Consider the following 27476-nt stretch of genomic DNA (forward strand, 5'->3'; position numbering starts at 1 on the left):
ATCAATTTACAATTAAAACCGCCTCACAGCCATGGCCACAGGCCAATGTGATCTTGGCAGCTCTTCAGCTGAGGGTCTCTCTTCCCAGGTACCTCCCAGGTTTGTGTGAAGTTGACAGCCGAAGCTCACTTTGACACACAGTCAAGGATAAGGGCCTCCAAGGAGGAAAGTTTTCCTCCAGGTTAGTAGGCAGCTTGGGTAAAGATAAAAAGATCTCTATGCTTTGGGTTAAACAAAAGTGAACTCTTTAGAAAGACCGTTTTATTTTTAGCATATACACCATATTTGAAAACTAGCGTCTGTATGTCATTTGTAAATAAAAATATAAATTTTTATAAAATGCTGGTTCAATTTTTCACAGTGTGGGGAGGAGTCTGGCCAAGGTGGCTCAACAATGCAATAAGGTGCCTACAGCCTGAATTCAATTTTCCGGGCAAGAAGAAAGGAACCAACCTGAAAATCTCCCTCTGGTTCCCACATGTACACTGTGTCACATGCCTATTTACTCACATAAACATGCATGCAAAACAAATAAAAGATGACACATTGTGTAAATTTTAAAATTACCATAGACACAAAACACTTCCATGTTTACTTTAGTGCCATTTACAAGAGACAAGGTATAGAACCAGCCTAGATGTCTATCCTCAGATGGATAAATAATGAAAATGCGATACATATACACATAGGAGTTTTATTCAGCCATAAAAAAGAATGAAAGCATGTCATTAACAGGATGGTCTGAACTGGAGATAATCACGCTAACTGAAATAAGCCAGACCCAGAAAGACAAATATTTTATGTTCTTTCTCAAATGCAGATATGCAGAATCTAAATACACAAATGTAAATTATAATACATAGATAGGCATGCATACACAGAGAGAAGGTAGAAGAATGGGAAAAGAAGAAAAGGCCCAGAGGGAAAGGGGATAGGGAGGGAGCAGGCAGGGGGCAAAGACAAACATTCAATGTTTTCTGATATGTTAATAGCTATGACATATCGCATTGATGCACTTCATTTTGTACACTAAAATGTATTTTTTTTTAAAAAAAGAAATTATTGCTCTTAAATTAAAAAAAATACTTAAGATTTTGGCCTAGAGAAGTATGATCACCAAACTGACAGTGAGAAGACAAGGGGACTTTTCTGAGACACAGATGATCAGCACCCACCGCGGCAAGGAAAGGAAGAGGACAGGCTGGAGGTTTCTCGGAGGACGTGACAGGCTTACCTAGTTTGGTTGGATAAAGTGGAAGCGGGGAAAACATTCTCGCCAAGCTGCACAGCAAAGGCGGGATGGCCCTGCCTGGACATGTGAGAGGAGTTTGAAAACTGTGATAATCTGGCCCAGCTTAAGCTGTCAGTACCCTTAGGGAGCCTCGGGCAGTAGGCTGGGAGGCAGCTGTGGAGGTGGGTCATCACAGTCACTGAAGAAGAAGCTCACTCTGAGAATGAAGGCGTGGCTAAGAGATGCAAGCCCGGGAGATGGGACCCCAGCACAGGGTGCCCAACTTGGTCCTCTAGTTCACTCTTCTACTAAGACGTGTTCAAGACCTGGAAGGAGCATATGGCAACAGCAGGTTGGGGAGACCTCAGAATCTCAGGACAAAAACAGTGCGGGAAGCCATCAAGGGGATAAAATGCACCAGACATACATTTCTGGGTAACCATCAATAACATGGACCACATCCTTGGGCAAAAATACTGTGCAGTCTTTGAAAGGCATCCAGGCCTCACTGTAGGCTCCATTGCCATCAACAGCAACAGAATGTAACACTGGAAGGAGCCAAAGCTGGAAGTGGGGTAAGCAGGTGCCACAGCAGCCAAGGGAGTGCATGAATTCCGTTGCATCACCCACAGAAGACTCCTAGGACTGAGTTAAGAGAAGAAGCTGCATGTGCCCTACTCAAATTGCAGCCCTCACCTCTCACGCGTGAAGACTTCCAGGGTCCACAAATCCTGGGTCTGTCCTTCGTGAAGTTGTTTGGTGCCGTGCCTTAGGAACCTTGCCTAGAGAGTGGACCAAGGCAAGACCCTGAAATGAGTGAAATCACAATTGCTTGACAGCTCTTGTGAGCTTGATTTTAAACCTCTGGCTGCACTGGTCTGACAAGCAGTGGTTACTCCCTTCAAACTGGTGGTGGAGGGGACCCAGACCGTTCAATCAGAACTGCAGCAACTGGCTGGGTATCTGTTAATTCCATTCTGGAGAAGTCTTGGGGTAACCTGGCAATGGCTGTCATTACCATATGTATATACAGAAAGCAGGCAGAAGCAGCCAGAGGAAGCTCATGAAGAACACTCACTGTAGAGACCCAGGAGAGAATCTCTGTAGAGCCAGCCTGTAGTCCTGTGTAAAACAGAACCAGGGAACCAACTGAGACCCAATCACCAAGAGTGGTGGAAGCTGCTTGTTACTGGTAACAGTGGTGGGGCTAAAACTCATTGCCTGGCCATGTTAGGCAAGATCAGATTTGTTTTTGAGCTGAAAATAAAAAGATCAATTCGACAAACTCGGCTGCATGAATGGTCAACAAGGGTGCAGAATAGTAATGATCCTCTTTGGAAGAAGGCAAGGCCTAGGAAAGTATGTCACCTGTGAAAGGTAGGCTATTGGTGGAAGTGTAGCCTTGGTTTTTAAGTGCTGGAAAGAAGGAAGCATCAGACCTGAGTACAGGTAGCCACAGATTTACCCGAGCTGAAGATCTGAGCTCATATGACTCATGACTCATTCATTCTTCAAAGTAGTGGAGGGAAAAGCTGGGCCCCCAAGTTACTCAGGAGACTGGAGTTAATAAACCTGAAACACACTTTGTGAGGACACTGACTGAGAAGGGACTCACAAAATCTGAGAACGCTAGTTTTGTAGGCAATATAAAGAATTAGGTTAGAAGCCTGGCGTTCATATAGCCATACCTTACAGTGCCAGCAGAGGTCCACGTGGGGCACAGGATATACACTCTTTGACTGTGAGAGCCTCCTCAAATTTCTCTGTGTGAACATCAGACAACTGCTCACAGATCTGGTGGCTTCAGGTGGCTCCATGAAGTCATGGGTCCCCACCTCCCTGACAGTTGCCCATCCTGAGGACCTTGGCATGCTAAGCTTTAGGAGACCTGTACTGGGTAGCAAGTCATCTGTAATGCCATGTCCTATTCTATGGCATTACTCCACATATATGTGGCCGAGTGACACACTGGGAGGTACAGCTCCAGTGAACGTGAGCAGTTTCAAAGAAAAGGATCTTGGAGGCAGGGAATGCTTCTTGTTCATGGCCACTCTCTTATCTGACTCTGGTTCTCTTGCCACCCTGCCCTTTGAGACATTTTTACTCCCCCAAGGGAGACAGATAAATGTTTTCTCAAGAACAGAGGTGTGCCAGGCTCTTGGAAGCAACAGGTTGAAGTGTTTGGTTTACCTACTTTTATGGTCTAGATGTAGACTTTATCTGGAAGAACACACTCACAACAAACATTTTAAAATGTTAAGTATAACAAAAGTAAACATTTCGCCGTAAAGCATTTATTTATTTGCCTGTGGTTACTCTCTCTCTCTCTGTGTCTTTGGATTGTCTATAAATGCTTTGGTGGGTCTACTGGCTGGGTGCACATGAGGAGACTTCAGAATGCCCTTGCCTCAGTTTACCACATATACAAACCCAGTAGACTTGAGGATTTAAAAGATCGGGATCATATGCCTCATCTTTAAAAGCCAAAAACACGTGTGCCAATTAAAAGAAAAGAACAGACTGTCGCATAAGCAAGCTTCAGTTACATGTAGAGATGCAGAAAGCAAATATACTGATCTCTGACTAATCGCAATGATTCAACACATAGAAAAGAATTTTAGCTCTTCAGAAATTTGGTGGCAGCACAGGCCTTTCATCCCAGCACTGGGAAGGCAGAGGCACGTGGATCTCAGTGAGTTCCAAGTCAGCCTGGTCTACAAAGTGAGTTCCAGGATGGCCAGGACTGTTACACAGAGAAACCCAGTCTTGATAAAACAAAAAATAAAGATAAAAAAATAAAAGAATATAAAAAAGTTAACTCATAGTTACTTTGGTTCTTCATATTAAAAAGAAATCATGCTCAATTGGGCTCATGAAGCTTCTACTTTAGAAGTCTCACCTTGTGATAGGAGGGGTTAAGGGAATGGGGGGAGCAAAGAGGTGTGCATTAATAACATCCAGTCCCCTTCCTTTTTTCACATATACACTTCTGGCCTTTCCGTGGCTGAGCTCTCTTGCTTCAGTTACCACTGGGCCTTGTAGACTCTTTCTGAAGTTCATTATTTCATATAGAAAGTAACTTCTACCTGAGAACAAAGTTGCCACTTCAAAGCTCAGGGTACTCTCCAGCTGCTGAAGAGTGTGTCATGGGGTGGAGGTGGGGGGGGCAAGGTACCTACCATCTCTAGGGAGGCTGTTTCCGCATCGTTCTTGGCTGAAGATTTTGCATTGCATTTCCATGTCACTGGGTCACTGGGTGCAATGTCTCTCTCCCAGATATTCTGAATACCCCTCGGCTAAAGGCCTTCTTCCTCCCTGACTGGGCAACTGAGCACACTGCACGGTTGTCAAAATTCTCATTCAAGATGTAGAATTCTAACCCCTGCTCTTTAGACTCTCATTTGGTCCCAGTTTCCAGCAAAGCAGGTCCCTGGCTCATTATCGGGCCCTTGGGTGCCTTTCCCCCATCCTCACTTGGTCCCAAGAGACTATTCCTGGCACCAAACTGAACTTTAATGACATGCTGCCCCGACCCCACCCAATTCAGCTCTCTCCTTGGCAAATTTGTCACCTTCTAGGCTGGAAGAAGTGATAGCCTAGACAAAAATGCCAATGGGTGAGAGAACTCAGTCTCAATCTTTGTGACTGGGAGAATGTGAAATTTTTCTCCGTGACAGAAATACCACATATGCCTGTGTTTAATCTTGCACGAAGTGCCTTAACAATCCTATTATTAGAAATAGCACAAGTGGTATATATAGTTTAAAGAGAGGTTTTTTGTTTTTTTTTTTTTTTTTAGAATGTGCCAGAGGGTAAGTGGAATTGTCCTAAGGAAAAAATGCTAAATTCAGAATGCATGAATTAATTTTTAAAAACCGTTCTCTTGACTCATGTATAATGCTCCTTGGGCATCTGGAAAAAATATACACCTTGTAGGTCAAATATAATTGCAACTGGGGGTGGGGACCAGCAGATAACTGATTCTTAAGAAGTTAACGGGTCATCACTAGGGTTTAGATGCTCACAAGATGGCGGAATCCTCACTTTTAAGTGAAAATCGAGTATGCCTTGACTGTTTCCAAACCATTATGCTGCCCTTTCTGCCATGGAGTAGCATGGCCGGAGCTGGGACACAGCAGCAGGCGCAGAAGGTGTTGTAATTTGGGGTAAGGAAATTATTTGAGCTTTTTTGTTTTCTCAGAAGAATCAGGGAGGACAACCATGATACATATGTAAAACACAGTCAAATGCACTTGACAACCAAGCACTCTATTTTGAAATTTAAATAAAGCTAAGATTTTCTTCTGGCCTAGAGGGAAAGCTTCATTAAAATCAATTAGTTAGTACAAACCTCCAGAGAATACGGACTTTTTAATTTTTTTTTAAATGAGAAAGTTTAAAGAATAAGGTGCACACAATTACCTTCCCTGGGTCCCTAGAGAATGTCACTGTCACACCTAGACAGGTGCCCGAGTGCAAACAAACGTCCCCCCAGAGGACCCGGCAACTCCCTGAGTGCTCATCCGAGGGAACCATGTGTAATTAATAGATGTAGATCTATTAAGAAGGTAATGCACATAACCAAGGAGGCTCCCGGCGGCCCGCAGGCACCTCGCACCGCGAAGGGCAGGCCCAGGGACGGAAAGTTGGAGGCGGGCGCTGCCAGGTGAGGCCTGGGTCGCCGAGGTTGGGGCCCGCACAGCTGCAGGCGCGCGCCTGGTCCCTCCTCCCAGCCGCCGAGTCCTCCCCGCCCCCTCCCCGAGCTCCCGCCGCCTCCCGCTGCCTCCCGGAGGCTCGGCGCTGCGCTCCACCTCGCGCCCCCTCTCCTCCGTCCCGGGCTCGCGCTGCCCTCCCCGCGCCTGCCCCCTCCCCGGCCCCTCCCTCCGCCTCCGCGCTCAGCACTCGCAGAGCCGACTCCGGGGGGCTCTCGATGTAGCACCATGACAGGCATCGCCGCCGCCTCCTTCTTCTCCAACACCTGCCGCTTCGGGGGCTGCGGACTCCACTTCCCCACGCTGGCCGACCTCATCGAGCACATCGAGGACAACCACATCGGTGAGGCCCGGGTGGGCGGGAGGGGGTCGGGCGGCCGGGCGAGCCTCGGGATGGCGCGGGCCGGGCACCCGAAAAGGTGCGGGGCGTGGAGGGCCGCGGGGCGCGGCGCGGTGGCCGGCCGCAGGGCGAGGGCGAGGGCGGGCGTGGGCCGTGGGGGGGCGGGTGCCGCACGCCGCTTCCGCCCGGCCCGAGCTGTCAGGCTGGCGGGAGCCGGGGAGGCGCCGCCGCGGCAGCCATTCCGCTTCCTCCCCCGCCTGCGTCCTGTCAGCGCCGGTTGCTAGGTGTGGCGCGGCAGGAGGGGGCCGCGGCGGCGGGCGCGGGGCGCTGCGTGCTGTGAGCGGCGCGGGCGCGGGGCCCGGCCTGGCGCTGCGGCTGCGGTTCGGACGCCTCCGGGCCGCGCCCATCCCCGGTCGGAGCGCCCGGAGGCCCCGGCGGCGGAGCGGAGCCCGCGGGCGGCGGGCGGGCGTGGCGCGGCGCGGCGTTGCGGCTAGGCCGGAGGTGCGCCCGGACCCGCGGGGCCTGCGCGGCGAGGGCGCGGGGACGCGGGGGAGGGGCGCCCTGCGGGGCCGGTTGGGTCTCCCGGGACCTTGGGACCTTCTAAGTCCTGCGCCTCGCGGAAGTCCTTGCACCACGTTTGCACACTCATCCCTGCCTCTGCGGAGGGAGATGGGTCGGGTGCTTCTGGCTTAGGCGACCCAGCCACCTGCAAAAGGTGTGGCCCTGTGGGTTTGGAAGGTGCAGAGGGCCTCGGGTTGCCTGGGTGAGGCTACCTGTGAATTGCCTTGGGAAGACCAAATAAACGCAATGGATTCGGCCATGTGGATGCAGCTCACGTTTCTGCAAAGTTGAGAGAGTAAATCACGACTGCTGTGCATTTATGCACGAATAAAATGACACAGGGCTTTTTGCCCCTTTGCTTTGTAGAATGCTTTCTCCTTGCACACAGTGGGCGCGTGATAAGCCTTCAGTGCCTGTTTAGAGTGGGATTTGATGGACTGTCCAGAATGGACATGAAAATTGTCATGAAATCATGAAAATGGCTTGCAAAATACCATGAAAGCAGAATTCTGATGAGTAATTGTCAGGCTTTGAAGTTTTCAAAGTTTCAAAATATCTCCTTAATAACTTTCCCCATCTCTTCCGATAAAAGTGAGATAAAGGGGGTAGGCTCTCAAGTGTTGGTGGTCTTAGAAGTGGTTTGATAGGGTAGCAAACCTGCTGATTCATATCATGCCTGCGTAGTCATAACTAAAAGTGCTCCACGTATAAAGTAAGTCTCTCTTCGTGCCTTAAACTCTAGCGATGCAGTTTCAAGAGAGATTTTCCTAGTTCGCTGTACTGCTCTTCCTCGTTAAGCTAGATGTGGAGGATAAATGTAAATAACAGAAATTCATAAATACACATTATGTAAGTATGTGTGGATGGTAGCCCTGACCTACAGAACACTCTTGGCGTGTCCCATCCATTTCATCAGTTATATCAGGATAAACAAAAGTTCATGTAAGTCAAGTCATAATTGTACCTGTTTGCCTACCTACTTAAACTACTAGCTGACTAAAAGACAATATAAATATTTAATTGTTAACATTAACGCGAATTAAACACAATTATTTCTTTTGAATTAACTTGCAATCAGATGATTTAGACGAACAATTGGTAAATCGCAAGTCTCTTTCTTGAGTTGGCAGATATTGTCCCAGTGTTGTGCAGACACCTTTTAGGAGGGTCAAGGGTTTATGAGTTTTCTGAAGCTAAGCTTTTAAGTGATGACGTCTTACTCCCAAAGGGCTAATATTTTTCTTTTAATGGTGAAAGTATTGAAAACTTAAGTTTAAATTATTTGGCAGAGATAACAATTATTATGCTTGGGAAGTAGTCTGATCCAGCAAAGTTTTTGAAAAATAGATGTTAAAATGAGCAAAGCCTTGAATCCAAAGCTTGAAGTGTTCCCCGGGAACAGCTGTGCGCTGCAGATGAGAAGAGGCCCTTACCTTAAAAGGGCAGCCAGCCATACAGACAGAGATGGGAACTGATCTCACAAAGAATAATAACATCTGGATTAGTTGGTACTGTATGACTATGCGTTGAGGGAAGAAGCAAGAGTAAAAACACAAAAGTATTCATGAAAGCTCTACATTTTTATTATTTATTGTGATTTTTCTCTGTATACTTTTGGAGATAATGAGATTTCTAATAAACAATTGCTTTACTGATTTAATGTCCACATTAAAGATTCATGAAAAGACCCAAGATGTGCATGTTATTTTACTTTCATCCAAGGTTCTTATTTAGTCTTGTATATAACCTTGAGAGGGTTAGAGATATGACCCTTTTTGACCTGTTACCATTCAATCACTAGTCAAGAGCACTGACAGAATTTTCAAATCCTATAGTTTCACTGTAACTATTGTTTATCATTCAAATCGCTACATTAAGTTGTGAATGACAGTTTTTCTTATAAATGTATACTTCACTGCATTTTTATATTCATGGTGATTCTGATGGTTGAGCTGATAGCTTCACCTTCAGAACATACTTGCTTCACCATGCAGTTCCATCTGCAGCTCGTTTTTGCCTCTTCCCATTTCTAGTGCGGAACAAGGGCCTGTGGCTTCAAAGACAAAAAAAGGGGGGGATGCTTTCCCTAGTCTTTGTCTTAAGCAGTTTTTCTTCTCCTTAAAGATGTTATACCTGTTGTGATTTGCTTTCTGCTGTTATCCTTTCATCTTCCTGTTAGTTCGGTTCTGGAGTGAGTTCCCATCTCAATGAACAGCCCAAGTATTCTAAGCCAAAGCCCTCTCACACCCACTCACTGCATTGCCACCGGGGGAACTGTGAAGAGCCGCTCTCCCAGCTCTGCTATCAGTTCACACACAGCCCGGCTGCCGTTTCCTGGAGACCAGAGAAGTTTGCTCTTGGTGAGTGGGTACTCAAGTTTGTAGAAACACTCTTGGTGTGACCGTCGTAAGTAGGTGAGATTAAACTGGCAACGAGGAAGCTTAGAAACAAGGAGAATACTAAAATTAGCAATGAAGGTCACGCCCCAGACTTCTGAATGAACACTTGTATCACGGCTGTGAAATCTTTTGGCTTTGGGACTCAGAAAGCAACTGTAATAATAAGAATCCTTACTTAGCTGATTTCATCTTTGGGTACATTTGTGAAACTACAGTTGCATTTTCAATTTATTTATGTGATAACATAGCCCTTGCTTTTCTGCCGGGGACAGCTCTAAGTACTTGGGGGGTTTTTTTTGTGGTTGGTTTTGGTTTGGTTTTGGTTTTTTTTGGTGAAGGAAAACCAAAACCAAAATAGTAGATTTGAGGGTCTCTTAAATGCTAGTGAAGGGAGATGAACAATAATTTAAGCAAATGATAGCGTGTATTGAAAGGTAATTAATGATACTGAAAGAAAGTTAGAATAAGGTACAGTAGATTGGAGTAGTGAGTGCTGGAATTTTAGAGAAATTGGTCAGAATAGGCCCAAGAACCTATTTCAGGGTCTTGAAAGAGATGATGTCAGTGGGAGCCAGGAGGTCCAGACAGGGGAGAGAAGACATTTCCTAGGTCTCAAGACAGGACCATGCCCTTGGAAGAGAGACTCAGGTATCTGACCCAATTTAGCTCTTTAACAACAGTGAACTAACTGATCTTTGAAGACTTCCCCTGGATAGTAAGAGCCTTTCCTTAGCTGACATTTATGCATTTTCCATCATGTGGCCGGAGTCTTGTTCACAAGAAGTAGCTTTCCCTAGCCAGAACTGGTGTTCCTAGGCCTAGCCTGTATCTCTAGACTTGATAATCTTACTTGTTTTCCTCCACAGTCAAGGTCGTAAATGTACAGGTGCTCCATTTCATGGTGTGGCTATATAGGCTATCTATTAAGTCCAAGTTTCTGAAAAGAAACATAAAGGTAATTCCTGTCAACAACGTAGATAGTTTCCCAGAGATGAGTCAGTAAATGTTACAGTTTAAATATAAAGTGTTTCCTGTAGGTTCATGAGTTTGAATATTTGATCCGCAAATGGTAGTAAGTTATAGAAGGCTGGGTAACCTTAAGATAGAGGCCCTGGCTGGAGGAAGTGGGTCACTGGGAAAAGAGGGTCCTTGAGTCCTGCCCCACTTCCTGTCTGTGGTCTCCTTCTGGATTGTTGATGCACTGTGACCAGCTATATCACTTCTTGCCACCATACCAGCCTGCACCCTCATACCTTGAGCCAAAATAAATGTTTTTGTAAGTTCTTCTTGTCAGGTTTTCTGTGACAGTGATGGGAAAAGTTACTTCGACAGGAAGTTGACACTGAGAAGTGAGGTGGTTGCTGTAATAAATTAGACCCTAGAAGCCGTTGGAACTGGTTTGCAGGAGGGATGGGGAAGAGTCTGGAGCTTCGGGCTGGGAAGAGCCAGTACACTGTAAGTAGAGCTTACTGAGCTTACTGTTTGAAGAACAGAATGCTGAGCGAGAGAGATCTGGTCAGTAGAGGCCTAACTCATGATGTCTCAGAAGGGGAACAAACACTACATCAAGACCAGGACCACAGGCCATCGGTATTATCTACTAGTAAAAACTCTGTCTTTCTTCTGTTCATATCCTGGGAACTTAGTGAGGCTGAATTCAAAGGTGATGAACTAATTTGTTTGAACTAACTGGAAATTTCAAGGCAAAATGGCATTTAGGATGTGGCATGGTTACTACTCACTACCCTTAATCAAGGCTTACAATTTAAAAGAGCAGCAGATGAGCAGCGGAAGGACACTTTTCAGTCTAGTTTACTGAGGCAAAGAGCATGACCAGATTTAAGGTCGCAGACAAGGCAGCTGCTGAAAAAGCACTTGTATTTATTAAGGAGATGAACACCATCAAAGAGAAACTTGCCATTCTGCACTGACACAACAGGAAGGTACCCTGAAGACAACCCCCTCCTAGTTAAGGCTCCTTCTAGTGAAAATGCAAAAATCATTTGAGAGTGCTACTACAGGGCTTCCCTGCCTGGAAGCAACTGTCTGGGAAAATATTTGCAAATTCAGCAATCAAGATGACAGCAGAACTTGGCAGTGTACTCCACATTACTGATATTGCAGGCTTGAAAGATTTAAAGAGTAAGGGATTTGGGGAGGAAGACTATTATATAGGTTTTTGCCAAGACTGGAGAGCTGCTGATGACAGGCAGTGTGTGGAAGAATTGGCTTCTCTGTAATGAGGCCTGGGAGGCCATTGCATGAAGCTGTGCAAATGAACTCAAGTTGCAGTGGAGACTCCAGGAAATTCCAGAGCCATGACGTCAGTCCACTGACGAAGGACTCAAGTGGCAAAGCTGGCAGGGCTACTTAGGCCTCTGGAGTCCAGATGATTTCATCATGAGTACCAAATGCCAGATATGGAGCTGAAGGGTTTGGTGTTTTCCCTGTTAGCTTTTGGTCTTGCTTTGGTTTGCTCTTTCCCTAGTGTGCTCTTGTTCCTCCCTGTTAGGATGGAAGTGTTTATGCCGTTGTGTGTTGAAAGTATGTAGCTTGTTTTTTGATACCATGGACACAGAGTTACGATAATTACCTCTAGAGACTTCGGTTTGAAACAGTGTTGGGACATTTTTAGGTTTTTTTTTTTTATTAATGTGTATATGTGTATATCTTTGTGAGTGAATAACACATGTGTGCAGGCTCCCAGGTGAGAAGAGAGTGTCACAAGTGATAGCGAGCCATCAGATGTGAGTGCTGGTAACAAACTCAGGCCTTCTGGAAAAGCAGCACATGTTCATAACTGCTGAGCCTTCTCTCCAGTCTTTCTCTCTTTTCAGAGTGTTCCTGTTCGTTTAGCCATTTATCATGCATTTGCCATTTCTGTATTTTCTGGGAGCTGAACTAGGGCCTCATGTATCCTAGTCAAGAACTTTACCGCCAAACTCTACTCTACTCCCCTCTCATTGCTGAGACTCTTAAAGGCTACAGAGACTTGTGAAGCTGGAGCACATGCATTTTGCATTATGAGATGACTAGGACTCTGTGGGAAATGGGATAGACAGGATGTTGTAGTTTGAGGTGACATCCTTTCTGAGAAGCTCCTGTTAGCCTCACAAGGTTGTAGAACCTCTAGGATGTGGAGCCTTGCTGAAGAAAGTGGTTCACCAACAGTGGCCTTGGGGTTTTATAGACCAGTGCCCTTTCCAGTCTGCTGCCTGTTTGCTGATGCTGACACGTGTGACCAGCCACCTTAGACTCCGGCCACCATGCCCCCTGCACCATGATGAATTGTCTCCTCAAACTGTGAGCCATTAGGCCCTTTCCCCATTAGTTGTTTCTTGCCAGGTATTTGGTCACAGCACCAACAGCTAACCAATGCGGCAAGTGCTTGCAGTGTCAAAGAGGCATGCTAGTGGAGCGGGAGGTTACGCAATGTGTGCAGGCCTGTAGCCCTACTTCCCAGCCAAGTGAAGTGAAGCACAAAGATAGAACTTCCCTGTGGTTTCACGGCTGGTAAGTATGACAATTTTAATTCTGGATAGATATGCAAAGCTGAGTCTGAAACATTTGACTGTCTTCTTCCTGTGTCCGTTCCTGTACAGCTAACTGGTCTGTTTCCCTAGAATTTAACTGAACTAGAGCACCATTGTGAATCCTGCCTTCTTGAAATTGGTCATACACACCTCTGCAGCTTGTCACCCTCTGACTGTGGACAGCTTGTCACTCTCTGACATATGTATACTGTGTCTTTTCTATAAAATGAAGATAATAAAAACATCTGCCTTATATAAAGTGTTAATGAGGACTAAATGAGATTATATTGGTAAAAGACTCATCTCCAGTATTAAATTATCTGCATCAATCAATTTCTTGCCATTTGTGTATTTCCTAAATAATATGTTTGTAGTCCTCATAGGAAAGTCACCAGAGGTTAATGATAAAGGTGTATCCACCTATCCGCGGTGCTGTTTTGGACACTTTAACTTTGATGTAATTCTTGAGGCCATGCTGGAGAGGCTGAGCCTGGGAGGCAGCCTCTGTGCCTTCTGATTTGCATTGCAGCCTTTGGCCACATTTACTTCTGTGTGGCCAGAAGTACTTCAGGTGCTGGCAAGGGCCTTAGCCACTGTGGACTAGGAAAGTGGTGTCGAGGCCAGCGGCTTACAGCATGGCCTTTTCCTTGGCCTGAATGTGTTTGAAAAGACCAGGACTAGAAAGAGGCACTGTGCCTGGCCTGTGGGCACATTCCCCTGATGAGCTTTCCTGTAGGGAGAAGGGATGACTGGAGATATTAATAACCTGAAGGCTGGCTGCTGCCTTCCTGCTTTCTCTGCACCCTGTGGCTTGGCAGCAAGACTCTGGGTAACAGAGCTGACAGGTCTGAAGTGCGCACCTTCTCACTGGCAACAACCGTACCTGATATAGGAGCCCCCTACTACAACTCTTTACTGTATCTCAAAACACTGTCTTAAATATTTTTTACCCCTGTTCATTTCTCATCTAGAGTCAAATCAACCTGTATGAAACATCCCTATCGAACATGCTCTTTAGTAAATTCACCAATAAACACGGCTTCCCTTTAGTGTACAGTTTCTGACATGTAACCCAAGTATAGCTTCCAGTGCTCTGCTTTCGGCTGATTGATGAACAAAAGCCTCCATAGAGGAGGTTTTCTTTGGAGTCCTAGATGCTGTAGACCTCTCCTGTGTAGACAGTTTTAGAAATGCAAACTGACAGCTGTTTTCAGAATCTGATTCTTGCCATTGATGACAGGGGGGAGGCCTCAAGGCTAACGTGGGCTGGAGACACTCAGAGGGATTTTCCAGGGATCGTCTGGAAGCCAAAGGCTGTCTGTTTTAGACCAGTATCAGAGGCAGGAGCAACACTCCTAAACCATGGGAACAATCCTCTTTTCTAGTCTTTGTTCTGTATCTTCTCTCTATATTTCTCTTTCACCCCATTGATCTTTGCCTCTGCCTTCAGATTTTGATGGTGCCACCATGGCTATGACTGGCTGTTGAAGAAATACTTTCTGGGCTGCATATATTCCTTTTATTTCATGATAGTCTGATAGGCAGTAGGCTTGTTCCCTTTGGAATCTTGAAATCAGAACTTTAAATTTATGTTTGGTTTTCAAAATACCTTTCATTTTAGACTCTAAATGTGAATTAGAAGAAAATTACATTTTCTTGGGGCCAGTTAGATGACTTGGGTGGGAAAAGCTCTTGCTCCACAAACAAACTCAAGTATCTGAGTTCAATTCCCAGAACCCACATGATAAAAGGAGAGAACTCCTGAAAGTTGTCCACTGAGCTCCACATGTATGCTGCGGCTCATGTGTGCCTGCACTCAAACATATCACACACACACACACACACTGCCACACCACACACACACATGCATGCACACCACAGACATATACACCACCATACCTAACACCACACACATACACACTGTCATACCACACACACGCACACCACAGACATATATCACCATATCACACCACACACATACATACTGCCACGCTGCACACACACACCACAGACATACACCACCATACCACACCACACCACACCCATACACACACACACACACACACACACACACACACACACACACACTAAAATTACATTTTGCCCTTAGAGAAAGTGCTGCAGTAGTTTTCAGTGTTTCTAAAAAGGCAAGCTTCAGGTAGGAACCCGAAAGGATGTTCACATTAAGGATTGAGTCTTTTGGCAGGAGACAAATACACTGACTTGGGTCACTAAATCTTCTGCACAGCATCTACGGGCATTGTCCCTCCCTCGTCTGGCTCACCCACTAACCCGCAATGGGGAGAACTGCTCATTGTCTCCCAGGATGTGACAATTACTTTTTTCGAAGGTGGACCATATATGGCAATCAATGGGGAGTACACAATATGCAATGTTTGTAACCAGTGTATGTACAATGTGTATAAATAGCACATATATTGTAGTCTATCTGTCTGTGTGAGATATATTCCAAGACCTGATAGATGCCTGAAATCATGAATAATATCAAATGTGTATGTACAGAAAGAGAGGTTATATACTCATATATCCATAAAAATAGTGTCTAGTTATATACTCCTATCTATACATGGATATATGTGGGTAATATTTGTATATATACACATGTATGTGCAATATTTTTCTGTGTATCACCATTGGTCAGAAGATACTCTCTGTTCATGTTTTCTGCCTTACTAGCAACCTTACCTAATGTAATATCTTTCCATCTTAATTAGGCACTTACTATTATGTACATTTCTTTGTCCTTTCATAGTTTCTTAGTAAACTGAGTTTATGTATTTTTTTTTGCTCAGTTGAGAACTCTGACCTTTCACTTAAAGATATCACTTTTTTTAGACATCTGAATTGCTAACTTCTCTAGTTTTTGACTCTGGGGCTGATAGTAGGTAAAATAACTGATACTTGGACAGTTAAGCTAATTACTAAGACCGATGGGTGGGTGGGTAGTACATACTGGGTGGGCATACTGGACAAAGGATGATTCAGGCTCCAGGTCAGACAGAGCAGGACAGCAGAAGATTTCATCATACTATTTAAAGTATCATTCAATTTAAAATTTGTGAATAGTTTTTTACATATAATTTTTTATTTGACAGTTTAAACTGATGTTGAATGAAGGTAACTGAAGGCATGGAAAGCTAAACTCCAGATCTTCAAAGACTGATTATTACTTCTGGAATATAGTACATATAAGGAATGTATGTGTGTATATGCACGTGTGTCTGTGTGTATGTATGTGAATCCATATGTCTATATGTGCATATATTTGTATGTGTGTTTAGACACATATTTGTTATCATTCTCTTTCTCCTTCCTTTTCTTTCCATAACATTAATGGTGATACCCATGATGATGAGAATTATCCCACATATTTTTAGTGCTTCTTACATGCTAGAAATTAAAACAGTACCTCTTATCTCTAGTGGGATGAAGGTATTGAAGAAGCCAGGTATAGACAGATAAGGTAATTGTGGGACACAGGAACAGATGTATTGTGATACTAATGCTCAACCCCAAGGCCTCTCCTTTGAACAATACAGTTTTTGTGTCTGTCAATTTTTGAGTATGTTCTTGGGACCGTGCAGCACTTCTTGAGGCTCTGGGGAATCCCAACAATGTGTGTAGCCATGCACTCACAGGGTTGAAATTTGTACAGTTTGAAAAAGATTTTGACAGCACTCTCAATATTTTTCTACACTCAACTTGTCTCATTTCTTCATAAGTTCACTGACATTGGAGTTGAGAGAAAATTTTGAGAGACAGCTAAGGAAAAGGTGGACTGGTCTTTAGTTTGGCTTTGGGGGGATGTGTTGATGCAGTTCATGCTGATCCAGTTGTCTCCCTGGCCATCCTCTGGTGAGAACTGCTTTCCAGGAATTCTGCCCATTGCCCAGGTCACCTGGGGTCCTTTCACAAAGGCTTAGATCAGAGGTAGTATTGGAGCACAAATGGGAATTGTGATGTCTGTCATGGGGAATGGTTTGAAGTATGAGCCAGAAGTTGGTCAGTGGATGTGTAAAATTCCAAATGGAAGGTTCATTCTTAACCTTAGTTCAGTCAGGATAGCAGTCCTTCCCTATTTGGGGTATACTCAGTAGTAAATAAATAAATAAGCAATTACAAATGCACTTTTAAAGATTCTCTGTTTAAGTCCCCTGGTTTGTTTGGTTTGAATACACGTCACAGTGAAAGGTGGTGACTTTCACTGTAAACATCAGTAATAAAAGATTCTGTGGAGTTATTCCAGCGTTAAAAAAGCCTGAAATATCCTAAGATTTTATGGCTCATATGTGAAAGAGAGGCATTTGCAAATCTGACAGTCACAACTTGATATGACATCAGCAACAAAGATATATGAGGCTGAAAGTAATTCTTTTGAAATATTAATAATTACAAATTGAATTTGATCACCTATGCTTGAGGGAGAGCTAGTTTATTTTTCTACCTATAGAAAGTGATTTTAATGCAAATTATTGTCATGAAAATTCATGAACATGCCCAGCTCCAAGCAGAGATTAGCAATATGTCCAGCTAATGTACACACATGTTCTTTTTTGGGATTTTGACTTTGTAATGTTTTGGTATGACCAGTTTATAAAATTTTGTTTTCTTCTCATTTAACTTGAATAATCAATTTCACAAGGGGTTTGCACATGTAATATTATATTTTTCTAGTAAGGAGGGCTGCACAAAAAGTTAGTTCCCTAGACTTTCAATTAGGGGCTCATCGTCTCGTTATGGAGACCATGCTATTCACCCTCCCAGGCCACATATGAAGCCGTCATTCTGCCCATCATCTAGGTCCTGCCTTCCAAACTGGAGCGTAATATGTTACCATAGTAGTTAAATAAGATGTTTGTGCGTGGTGAGAGTATAGTAAAGATACTTTCCTTCAGCACAGAAAGCCGGTTCATCTTGCGAAGATCAGTGTTACAGCAGTCCTTTCCTGTATCTTGTAGTGTCTGCTCCTGTCTGTCGTGGGTTGTCCCTTCCTACATACACTCTCTCCCCTCCAAAATTCAGCTCCCGCCTAGAGGACAGAGGCTTGTCATCTTCCTGTTCTCTTCTTTCAGAAGTATTTTCAGAAACAGGATGAGAAAACCCAGCAGCACTGTGCTATGGAAAGAATGCTTTGCAAAGTGCCTTTGGACTGTGGTAACATCTTTAAAAGTGGGCTTGGATGTATGCATGTGTTATGGGTTTGAATGCCTATGGCACATATACACAAACGCCAAGTTGGTATAGGGCAGTTTATATTTATGGAATATGAAAAATAACTTTGCAAAAAATAAAAGGGAAATTAATTTTATTTTTACATTTTAGAATAAAAATTTATGCTTTTTCCAAGTTTAGAATAGTACAGAGTTTACTTGAATTACTTCTTGCCTTGCCTGTTTGGTACTCCGGCACATGTTGAGGCCTAAACAATCTAAGCAGAAGTGTGTCTTTTTTCTCCCTCATTTCCCTTACTAGGCTCTTTGGCATAAAGAAGGCTGGGGACTAGGTGGAAGAAACAAACTGAGGTAGAAAACTGGATTTTGAGTCCTGATCGCATCATCTCTGAGATCTCAAGCTTGAGCAGCTCTGCCATGCTGTGTAACTATTATTTATAAAGTGCCTCATGGCAGCCTTCAGCATACACTGTGCAGTAATATTCCCATTTACAAAACAGGGAGCCAGGCCACAGACCAAGTAACTACCCCCATGGACCTGCCAGTAAAGTGTTTGGGGAAGGAAGGGACAGTATCACTGTGTATCTACAACTTCTTCTTTATATCTTGAAGTATGAAATTTTGTAAAACCCATGCTCTTTTTCCAACACGGAATCATTTTATGTTACCTAAGATGATGCAAGTGTTCCTCCTGCCTCGGCCTCCCGAGAAGCTGGGACAAGTGTATGCCGCAACACTTGACTGTGTTTGCATTTATGGGACCTACTGTCCTTACCAGGCCTCTTGGTGTTTGCATTTTCATAGCAGGCTCTTCCATACCTAGATGCCCTTCTCAAAGACTGGATTTCCACTGGGAAAGCCTAACATAGCCAGGGAAATAGTTTGACGTCGTATGTGGTGGACAGGGTGTTCCAGGCTTCTGAGAGAAGTTCTTCAGGAGGCCTATGAACCCACATGTAAGCATGCCACCAATTTGGAAATGAGACTAATGCTAACAATTATGTGGTGTGTTGAAAGATGCTAACGGGTTTTCTTCATTGATACATACTTACTTTTGAAGATTCAAATCTAAAGAGAAGTTGTGTGTGTGTGGATATGATTAGGTAAATACCCAGTGTTGTCTATCAACATATGTCAGTTCTCTTTTGATTTGTGTCTTCAAAGGTGAAGCTATTCCATTATGTTCGTGCTCTTTATTTCAAAAATCTGGGTCAATGGTATATAATGGCTTCTAGATGTAAATATGGTGAGAAAACCCTGGGTTAGCTGGCCTTATGCTGAGCCCTCCCCGCTTGACAGCTGTGCTGTTATCCACAGAAAGCACACATTGTGCCTTGTCGTTCTATCATTAGACAGTCGACAGCTGGCACAGGAGCACATCTGGATAGAAGGCCAAAGCACCCTACTGCTTCATAGCTCACTGAGTAGATGCATCCTGAATACTCTTTGAGCCCCCATCCTGCACATGTGCCAGAATGACAGAGACGTAATGCAAGAGCAGGGACATCTGCACAGAATGTGTTTGTACCTCTTAGGTTCTGAGAGATGTGGCTATGAGCAAGTCCTGTGGTTTCTGTGGTGCCAGGCAGAGTGGTGAGCCTGGTTCTCTGAGCCGCATGGCCACAGGGGAAGCATGCACCCTGCAAGTGCTCTGCTGCTCAGGTAGGATGGACTGAGTTTCATCCTCATGGTATTTTTCAGGTGTGGTGGCTTTATTGGGTGTTACTTCCCTCAGCTTAGGGACATCTGTATTGGTGGCAGCATTTCTTTCCTCAGACACTGTCCTGGGTACTCTCCTTTATCAGATACTTTGAGCAGTCTATTGTTTGGAAAAGCTGGATTTCTCTACTAGATCCAGCTAGACTGACATCCAGGTCCTGTGGACGGAACAGTGTAGTGACTGGAAGTGAGGATGAATGAGGAGGGAAGAGGACAGCTGTGAACACTGAACTGGCCGAAGGATTCCACAGCCAGGTTACCTCCCTAGGAACCTTGTCTTTATTCTTTCATCAAGTTATAGGAGCTCCCAGTGTCCCCTTTTCTGCTTCTCTAAAATGGGGTGAGAGTCTATGCGAACCTCAGGATAGATTAGGTGTGTTCACAGGTGAGTGTTTTGTTTATCATTTCCTCTGCAGGAACTGGGTTGGCCATGAGACCACAACCTCTGTCTGATGAGGGTGGAAATAGGGCCTACTTCTGACTGTGACAATTAGGTAAAAGTATGTATGTGAAGGGCCTGCCAAGTAGAAACAGTCCCTAAGTGTTAATACTTGCGGTTGTTCTATCTCCAATCCCTCCTCCACACTGATGCTCCCAGCACTACAAAGTCCTCAGACTCTTGAATCCTTTTCGTGGTTCTATAGTACAGTGGAACAAATCGTTACCAAAATAACCTTACGTGCTTATGTCTCGGGTTAAGAATTTTTACTTTTGGTAGACTTTGATTTCCCTGGAAGTTCTGAGTTATGTTTGTACAAGTTATACTGAGTGGTTCTAGGAATCCATGGGATAGTAAAACATTCCCTACATAAACTGTTGCGGTTTCAAAGTGTACCAACCTTAACTTAGTATTGTTTATGTAGATTTAAGCTTTTGAGATATTAGGTCATGTGATTAGACAGAAGCTCATACATTTCAAGGGTCTGGAGAGCTATATTAAACTATACATAAACAGAAAATAGCTTTTCTCATCCTTCAACCACCAAGTGCTGGAAAAACAGGACACAAGTTGTGCATTGTTTATTGTGAAAGAATTTATAGGGCTCTCATGAAGAATCCAAGAACAAACTCTGAAGTTAGCAAAATGCCATTTCCTCCCCTTTAAATGCTATGCACCTCTTTAATAATAGTCCTGGGAATGTTACATTCTCAGATGCTGGAAGCTGCTCAGGAAATCCTGGGACAGGCCATATTTGAGGAACTCTGTAATAACTGAGCAGTTCACTCATAGAGACCACCTAAATGCTGCACTTGACAATCATTTCCTACTGAAATGATCCTCAGTCCTGTAAGATACATGCTAGCAGTTTTCTCCATTGTAGAGTGTACTGGGCTCTTCTAGGCAAATGATTTCTAAATTCTCCCCGCCCCCCATTCCCAAGCCTCTTTGCTGGTTTCCCTTTTCCCTCACTGGTAACATCTATATTTTGAAAGATTCTGTGTAACAAACATGTTGATTTAATAAGTATTAAATAGCTTCTTTTTCTACTCTCCATGCTGCATTATCTAAACTCCCAATTCTTTATTAGTAAATATTTGCTGAGTGTCAGCTGTTCAGGCACAATCCAGGATCTGAGGATAGAGTAGTAATTATATAGCAAAGTCCTTGGGCTAATGGAGAAGCTGGTAAATTAATCTGAACAGTTGGGAAGGAAGGAAAAGTAAAGTCTCTGAGGAGACAGAGGCTGAGAGGCCAATCTGAAGTGAGGGGTTGGGGGGGGGGCTCTGTGGAGTAGGAACCATTTGACTATGGAAGTTGGGGCAGACAGACCTGGGCAGAAGAACTGAGGATGTAAAGGAAGGAGGGTAGTCTGGGCCTGCACGTGCGAACCTGACGGTCAGGACATGTGACCACATGGAGTGAAAAGAAGTCCAGCCCCAGGTGAGGATGTGGACACGATGTGGCTTCATTACGGTTAGTGGTTAGTTTCTGCTGGACATCTGCGCAAACGCTAGACGACTCAAAGGCCGTTACCACATTGAAAGCCACAGAGGGATCTGAGAAAAATCCCATTGCTGCTCCAGTTCTCTTTTAATGTAGCTTGCTTTGCCTTTCTTAAAGATCTATTTTTAAAAAATTTGTAAATAAAAATGTTGACTAATTCATTTGACTGATCTAGTACATTTGGCATTTTATTTTAAAGCAAGATTATATATACTCATATTTAAAATAATGCTTGCTTCCTAACTCTAAGGACCTGTAGAGTCCTTCAGCGTTTTTCCTCAGCAGTTTTGTGAAACCCCACATAGACTTTACTGGTTCATTGCAAATGTGATGGGTGGGAAACAGAAAATAAAATGGGTTTGACTGACACCTGATTCCTTACCACAGGTCTGTGATGACCCTAAGCCTGAAGATATTGTTCCTCAGAGCTAGGCTTGTTCCTAACTGAAAGGCAGTTTTAATGAAACTCTGTCACAAAAAGTGATTACCGTTTCTCTTTCCAAATGCCCATCTTCGGAGGAGATATGGCATAGATGTTTTACTAAGATGGGTGTCACTTTACCGAGAGCATATGACTCTGGTTCTATTTGTCAGAGTCTTTGTTCACGTAACTGAGAAGCAACTGTTTGGGGGAAATGGTGCACATACATAAGGAAATTCAAAATAAAAATTAAAACAGTAGAGGCCTGCATTTGTATCTGTAATTTGGTGTTTCGGTCAATAAAATATACCTGGTGACACATTCATTAGCTACCATTGAAATAATGTAACGTCACAAACTATCCCAAGGCTCATGGCTGTGTTAATTGCTCCTGTCCTTGTAACAAATTTGTGGAAAAAAATCAACTTAAAAAGAGGAAAAGTTTCTATTTTGACTTACAGTTTCTGAGACTTTATCTTACTCCACTGGGATTGTGAAAGCATGGTACTTCATGATGGGAGTATAGGGTAGCGGGGACCTGCTTTACCTCATGGCAGCCAGAAGTAACAAAAAGGAGAGCCAAGTGTCCCAAGATCCCCTTCAGAGGCATGCCTCCAGTGACCCAACTTCTTTCTCTTGGGCCTCTCTTCTCAAAGGTTTCATTATCTCTGAACAGTATTGGCAACAAAGACCAATTCTTGATACATGGCCTTTGGGGGAAATTCCATGCCCAAAGGTGGCAGTGGCATTCAATATTCAGCACAGATGTGTGTCTGCAAGGGTTGAGGAGGATGCTCAACTTTAGGCTTATTGTCTAGAGCCGTGGTTCTCAACCTTGCTAATGCTGTGAACCTTTAATACAGTTCCTCATGTTGTGATGCCCCCAACCATAAAATTATTTTCATTGCTACTTTATAACTGTAATTTTGCTACTGATATGAATCATACTGTAAATTTTTTTTTGAAGATAGAGGCTTGTCAAAGGGGCCACAACCCACAGGTTGAGAATCGCTGATGTATATAGACTGTCTTAAATCTGCTCAGGTGTGTGCATTCTGGGGCCTGGTTAAAGTGGCAGCTGCTCCTAAAGGTTCACTTCGTTCATTGTGGGTGTGAGAACACAAGTGCCAGGACAGACTGTGGAAGTTTAAGAACTTCCTTCTTGTCATGCCTGGAACATTCTTTTCACCAAATCAAGTCATATAACCAATCCCAGATTGATAGGTAAAGGAGTATATTTCTGCCTGGGGAAGAGCAGATGTGAGGGAGTAATCACCAGCTCTGTTGTTGATATTCTTTATCAGAAGTAGAAGACACAAAAACCTTGTTCACACTTAGTGCAGAAACAAGTTTTCTCTTAGAATGGAGGTAGCTGCCCCTTCAGTGTCCCACAGACCTGCAGCATCATACTCTCAATCCCCAGGAGACATGGATGAATGTTTCAGAAATGGGAGTTGAAACTTGTGGAGGAGAAAACTTGTGCATGGTTTTTAATTGGTCTTTAAAACAAGGGAGCAGCCAGGTGGTGGTGGCTCACGCCTTTAATCCCAGCACTTGGGAGGCAGAGGCAGGTAGATCTCTGTGAGTTCGAGGCCAGGCTCATTTACAGAGCTAGTTCTAGGACAGCAAGGGCTACACAGAGAAGCCCTGTCTTGAAAAACCTAAATAAATAAATAAATAAATACTAAAAGAAGGGAGCCTACTTTTCTGTTAGGGATAGCCCCTTTCCATCCCTTTGAGGAGCCAAAGGTTTTCACTAGGGTTGTCCTGGGTTCTATGTTTTATTCCTAATTCCTGAGCTACTTGCTGGGTGGAGATGTGAACACTCCTTGTGGTACCCAGACCTACCCCTGAGAACTTAGTGAAGATCAGGCATTGCTTGGCTGGATGTTTTGTTTCTTTGCTTTCACCAGTTTGCGCCAATACCAGGGGATTAGGTTGCCCAGCAAGTTGGGAGCCTCTTTCTGTATTCTGCACCTTCATATGTTGAAAGAATTGTCATTGGTGTCAAGTGCCCTGAGTCTGGACTGTTATGTGATCTTGGACAAGAAGCTAATTTATCATTTTCACGTGTACAGAGGAGGAATATGATAACTACCACTAGAGATGTTGTGAGGGTCACATGTGTTCTCTCAACAAAGCCAGGAAGTGTCTAGCTTACGCTAAACTCATGAATTTTAGCTGGTAAAGCCTTGATTGTTATTAGTTAGAGCAGATAACAGGTACCATTCAAATTTTTGTTATTCCAGTAATTTTTGTTTCTCCTGACTAGAAGCTAAGCCTCCTGAAGACATGGCCATGGTTCTACATCTCACCATTGTGTCCCCACTCTACAGACCACTGAGTTTATAATGTAAGAATTTCAGCAGATACCCATCGAACTGTCTTCATTTTCACATCAACTACCAAGATGACTTCAGCTCCAAGGACCAGATTAGATGATGTCCGAAAACAAGGAGATATGCTTTTTTCATTTTCATACTTTGCTTGAAATAAAGACATTTGAAACTACAAATTTAAAGACTGAGTTATTTTTATGCTTTCCTTCTTTTTAAAATGTTTTTAAAACCATCTTTTTTTATTTTATATTCCAATCCTAATTCCCTCTCCCTCCCTCCTCCTGCTCCCTCCACCTTTTCCCCAACCCCCACTCCCATCCACTCCTCAGAGAGAGTAAGGCCTCCCATGGGAAGTCAACAAAGTCTGTCATATCACATTGAGGCAGGACCAAGGCCCTCCTCCCTGTTTCTAGGCTGAGCAAAGTATCCCTCCATAGGGAATGGGCTCCAAAAGACAGTTCATGCACTAAGGATAAATCCTGATCTCACTGACAGTGGCCCAGCAAACTGCCCAAGCCACACAACTGTCACCCATATTCAGAGTGACTAGTTTGGTCCTGTGCAGGTCCTCAGCTGTCATTCTTGAGTCAGTGAGCTTTCACTAGCTTGGGTCAACTGTTTATATAGGTTTCCCCATCATGGACTTAACCCCCTTGCTCATGTTATTGCTCCTCCCTCTCTTTGACTGGACTCCAGGAGCTCAGCCCAGTGTTTAGCTGTGGATCTCTGCATCTATTTCCATCAGTTACTGGATGGAAGTTCTATGGTAACAATTAAGTAGTCGCCAATCTGATTATGGGGAAGGCTAGTTCAGGGATTCTCTCCACTATTGCTTAGAGTCTTAACTGGAGTCATCCTTGTGCATTCCTGGGAACTTCCCTAGTTCTGGGTTTCTTGCTAATCTCATAATGGCTCCCCCATCAAGATATCTCTTTCCTTGTTCTCCCTCTCTGTCCTTCCCCCAACTTGACCTTCTAATCATATCACTTTATACATCTCTGACTCTTCTGTTGCATTTGGAAGAATTGAAAGACACATAGAAAAATGTTGAGCATTGTGACTCACACCTGCAACTCAGAACTTGGGAGGTAGAGGCAGAAGAGTCAGGAGGTCAAGGCCAGCCTTGGGTACATAGCAAGCTCAAGACCAGCTTGGGATAGAGATGATACTGTCGAGAAAGGAAAAGAGAAAGAAGAGGAGCAGGGAAGAGAAGAGTGGAAAGAGTAGAAGGAAAAAAGAAGTGTGAGGACTGATTCTTCAGTAAGACAGGGATATTTAAAGAATATTTTCCTTAGGGTTTTTTTTTAAGTTCAATTGTTTGACTGACTTCTTGGGTTGTGGCTATGATCTTACCATTTAGTTTGTTTCAAGGCATTGTAAATTTTCAGATAAGTCATAGTTTGCAGAAAGTGATCATTTTGGTATACCAAGTTTATCTTTTCAGCTACTATAACAAATAGGCCCAACCCTATATGGATTAAAGACTTAGGAAGTTTAATTTTGTTTTCTATAGGAGTCTAGGGCAAGCCATTGGGTTCTCTGTAGTCTTTCGGACCTTCAGATTTTATCCATTCTTTGCTCTGCTTCCTCTGACTGACTTTTCCACTCTAAGAGAAGAAAATAGATTTCCTGTGGTCTTTTCATGAACCTTCGTGTTCACCTTGCAGGTGGAGCAAGGGTGTAGACGGGTACATGTATATGACCCAGGTCTACACTTTTCCACTAGTGGGTGCTTAGCCACAGGGCTCCATAAGGTGTGAAGGGCCCTAGCTGGGCCTCCTGCTTCTATTGCTTGTGGAAAGGGAGGTGCACATTCTGGTGAGCAGCTAACAAGTTCATGCTTTGTACTAAAAGATGAGTTTGTTTTAGAAAGCTTTGCATTTATTAAATACCTAACAATAGTCTAGTAGTTTAAAGAAATGGTGCGTGGTTCCAATAATAGTTAAGATCAGGAATACTTTATTGAACTGCATCTTTGTGCCGATGACTGTTAAACACAGCACTGCACAGCACAGCACATCAACTTACTTGATCCTCCCAAAAAGGCTTCATGAGACATTCAGTTATTACTTGCATCTTAGAGATCCACCTCAAGCTAAAGACCCAGGTCTGCTTGACTCTAAAGTCTCCACTGTGCTACCTTAGGGTAGAGGGGATGCCTAGGGAGGAAACAGTAACTGTAAACTGCTTCTTTCTTACTTTTATTTAATAATTTCTTTTGAGAACTTCGTATGTGAAGTCTGCATCTCCATTACTTTGAACCTCCCTCTACCCTCAGTTCCTCCCGTGTCTCTACAAATTAATGATCTTTTCTTCAATTATTGTTCTTTGTATATACATAAGTATACACATACATATGTGTGTGTATGAACCTACTGAGCTTTGCTCATATGTACATGTATTCAGGACTGACCACTTGAGATTGGACAACCTATATGGGAGTTTGTCCCTGGAGGAGACGAATTCTCCATATCTCAGCAAGCATTGACCTCCTGTAGCTATTTAGGGGAAACATGGAATTTCTCCTGCCCGAAATGTCATGTGAACTGATGTTGTCATTGTGCTGATCTTGCAGGCAACCATATTGTTGAGAGTTCATGGATACGGTTTCTCTGTCATATGTAGAAGATACTATCTCACAGCAGGCCTGGCTCTCCAACTCTTGACAATCTTTCCACTTTCAGAGATTTTCCCTGAGTCCTAGGTATAGGTATTACATACAATGTGTCAACTAGGTTGTTAGATGTAGCAGTTAGGGTTGATTACCTCAAAGTTACTTATTGTCTGCATTTTGACTAGTTTTAGGCCTCTGTATAATCTCTGTCCATTGCTAAAAAAAATTTCTTTGATGAGAAGTGGGGGCCACATTTACTTATGGATGTAAGGATAAGTATGTAGAGTGTAGTTAGACATTATCTTGGTTTTTGGACAATGGCAATGGTAGGTTCTCTTCTCAGTCCTGTGGACTTTTCCAGTCAGGGGCAGTTAGTTAGCTTTTCAGTTCCAGACATGAATTACCTTCTATTGAGTGGGCATTATGTCTAATTGGACAATGATTGATTGTAAAAGTATCACTATCACACT

General features: G+C 43.7%; 1 protein-coding gene across 1 annotated transcript in view; it reads left to right on the plus strand.

The window, feature by feature from the left end:
- The first annotated feature begins 6011 nt into the window (after positions 1–6011).
- The window catches only part of Jazf1 (JAZF zinc finger 1), a 312042-nt gene continuing 290577 nt past the window's right edge, over positions 6012–27476 (plus strand). Inside the window, exon 1 of the mRNA XM_085691057.2 lies at positions 6012–6286. Within this exon, the coding sequence (XP_085547183.1) occupies positions 6172–6286 (115 nt within the window). The 5' untranslated portion in view covers positions 6012–6171. The remainder of the gene's footprint in view (positions 6287–27476) is intronic.

Source organism: Myodes glareolus, chromosome 6 (assembly GCF_982192425.1).
Source record: "Myodes glareolus chromosome 6, mMyoGla1.1, whole genome shotgun sequence".
Taxonomy (NCBI): Eukaryota; Metazoa; Chordata; class Mammalia; order Rodentia; family Cricetidae; genus Myodes; species Myodes glareolus.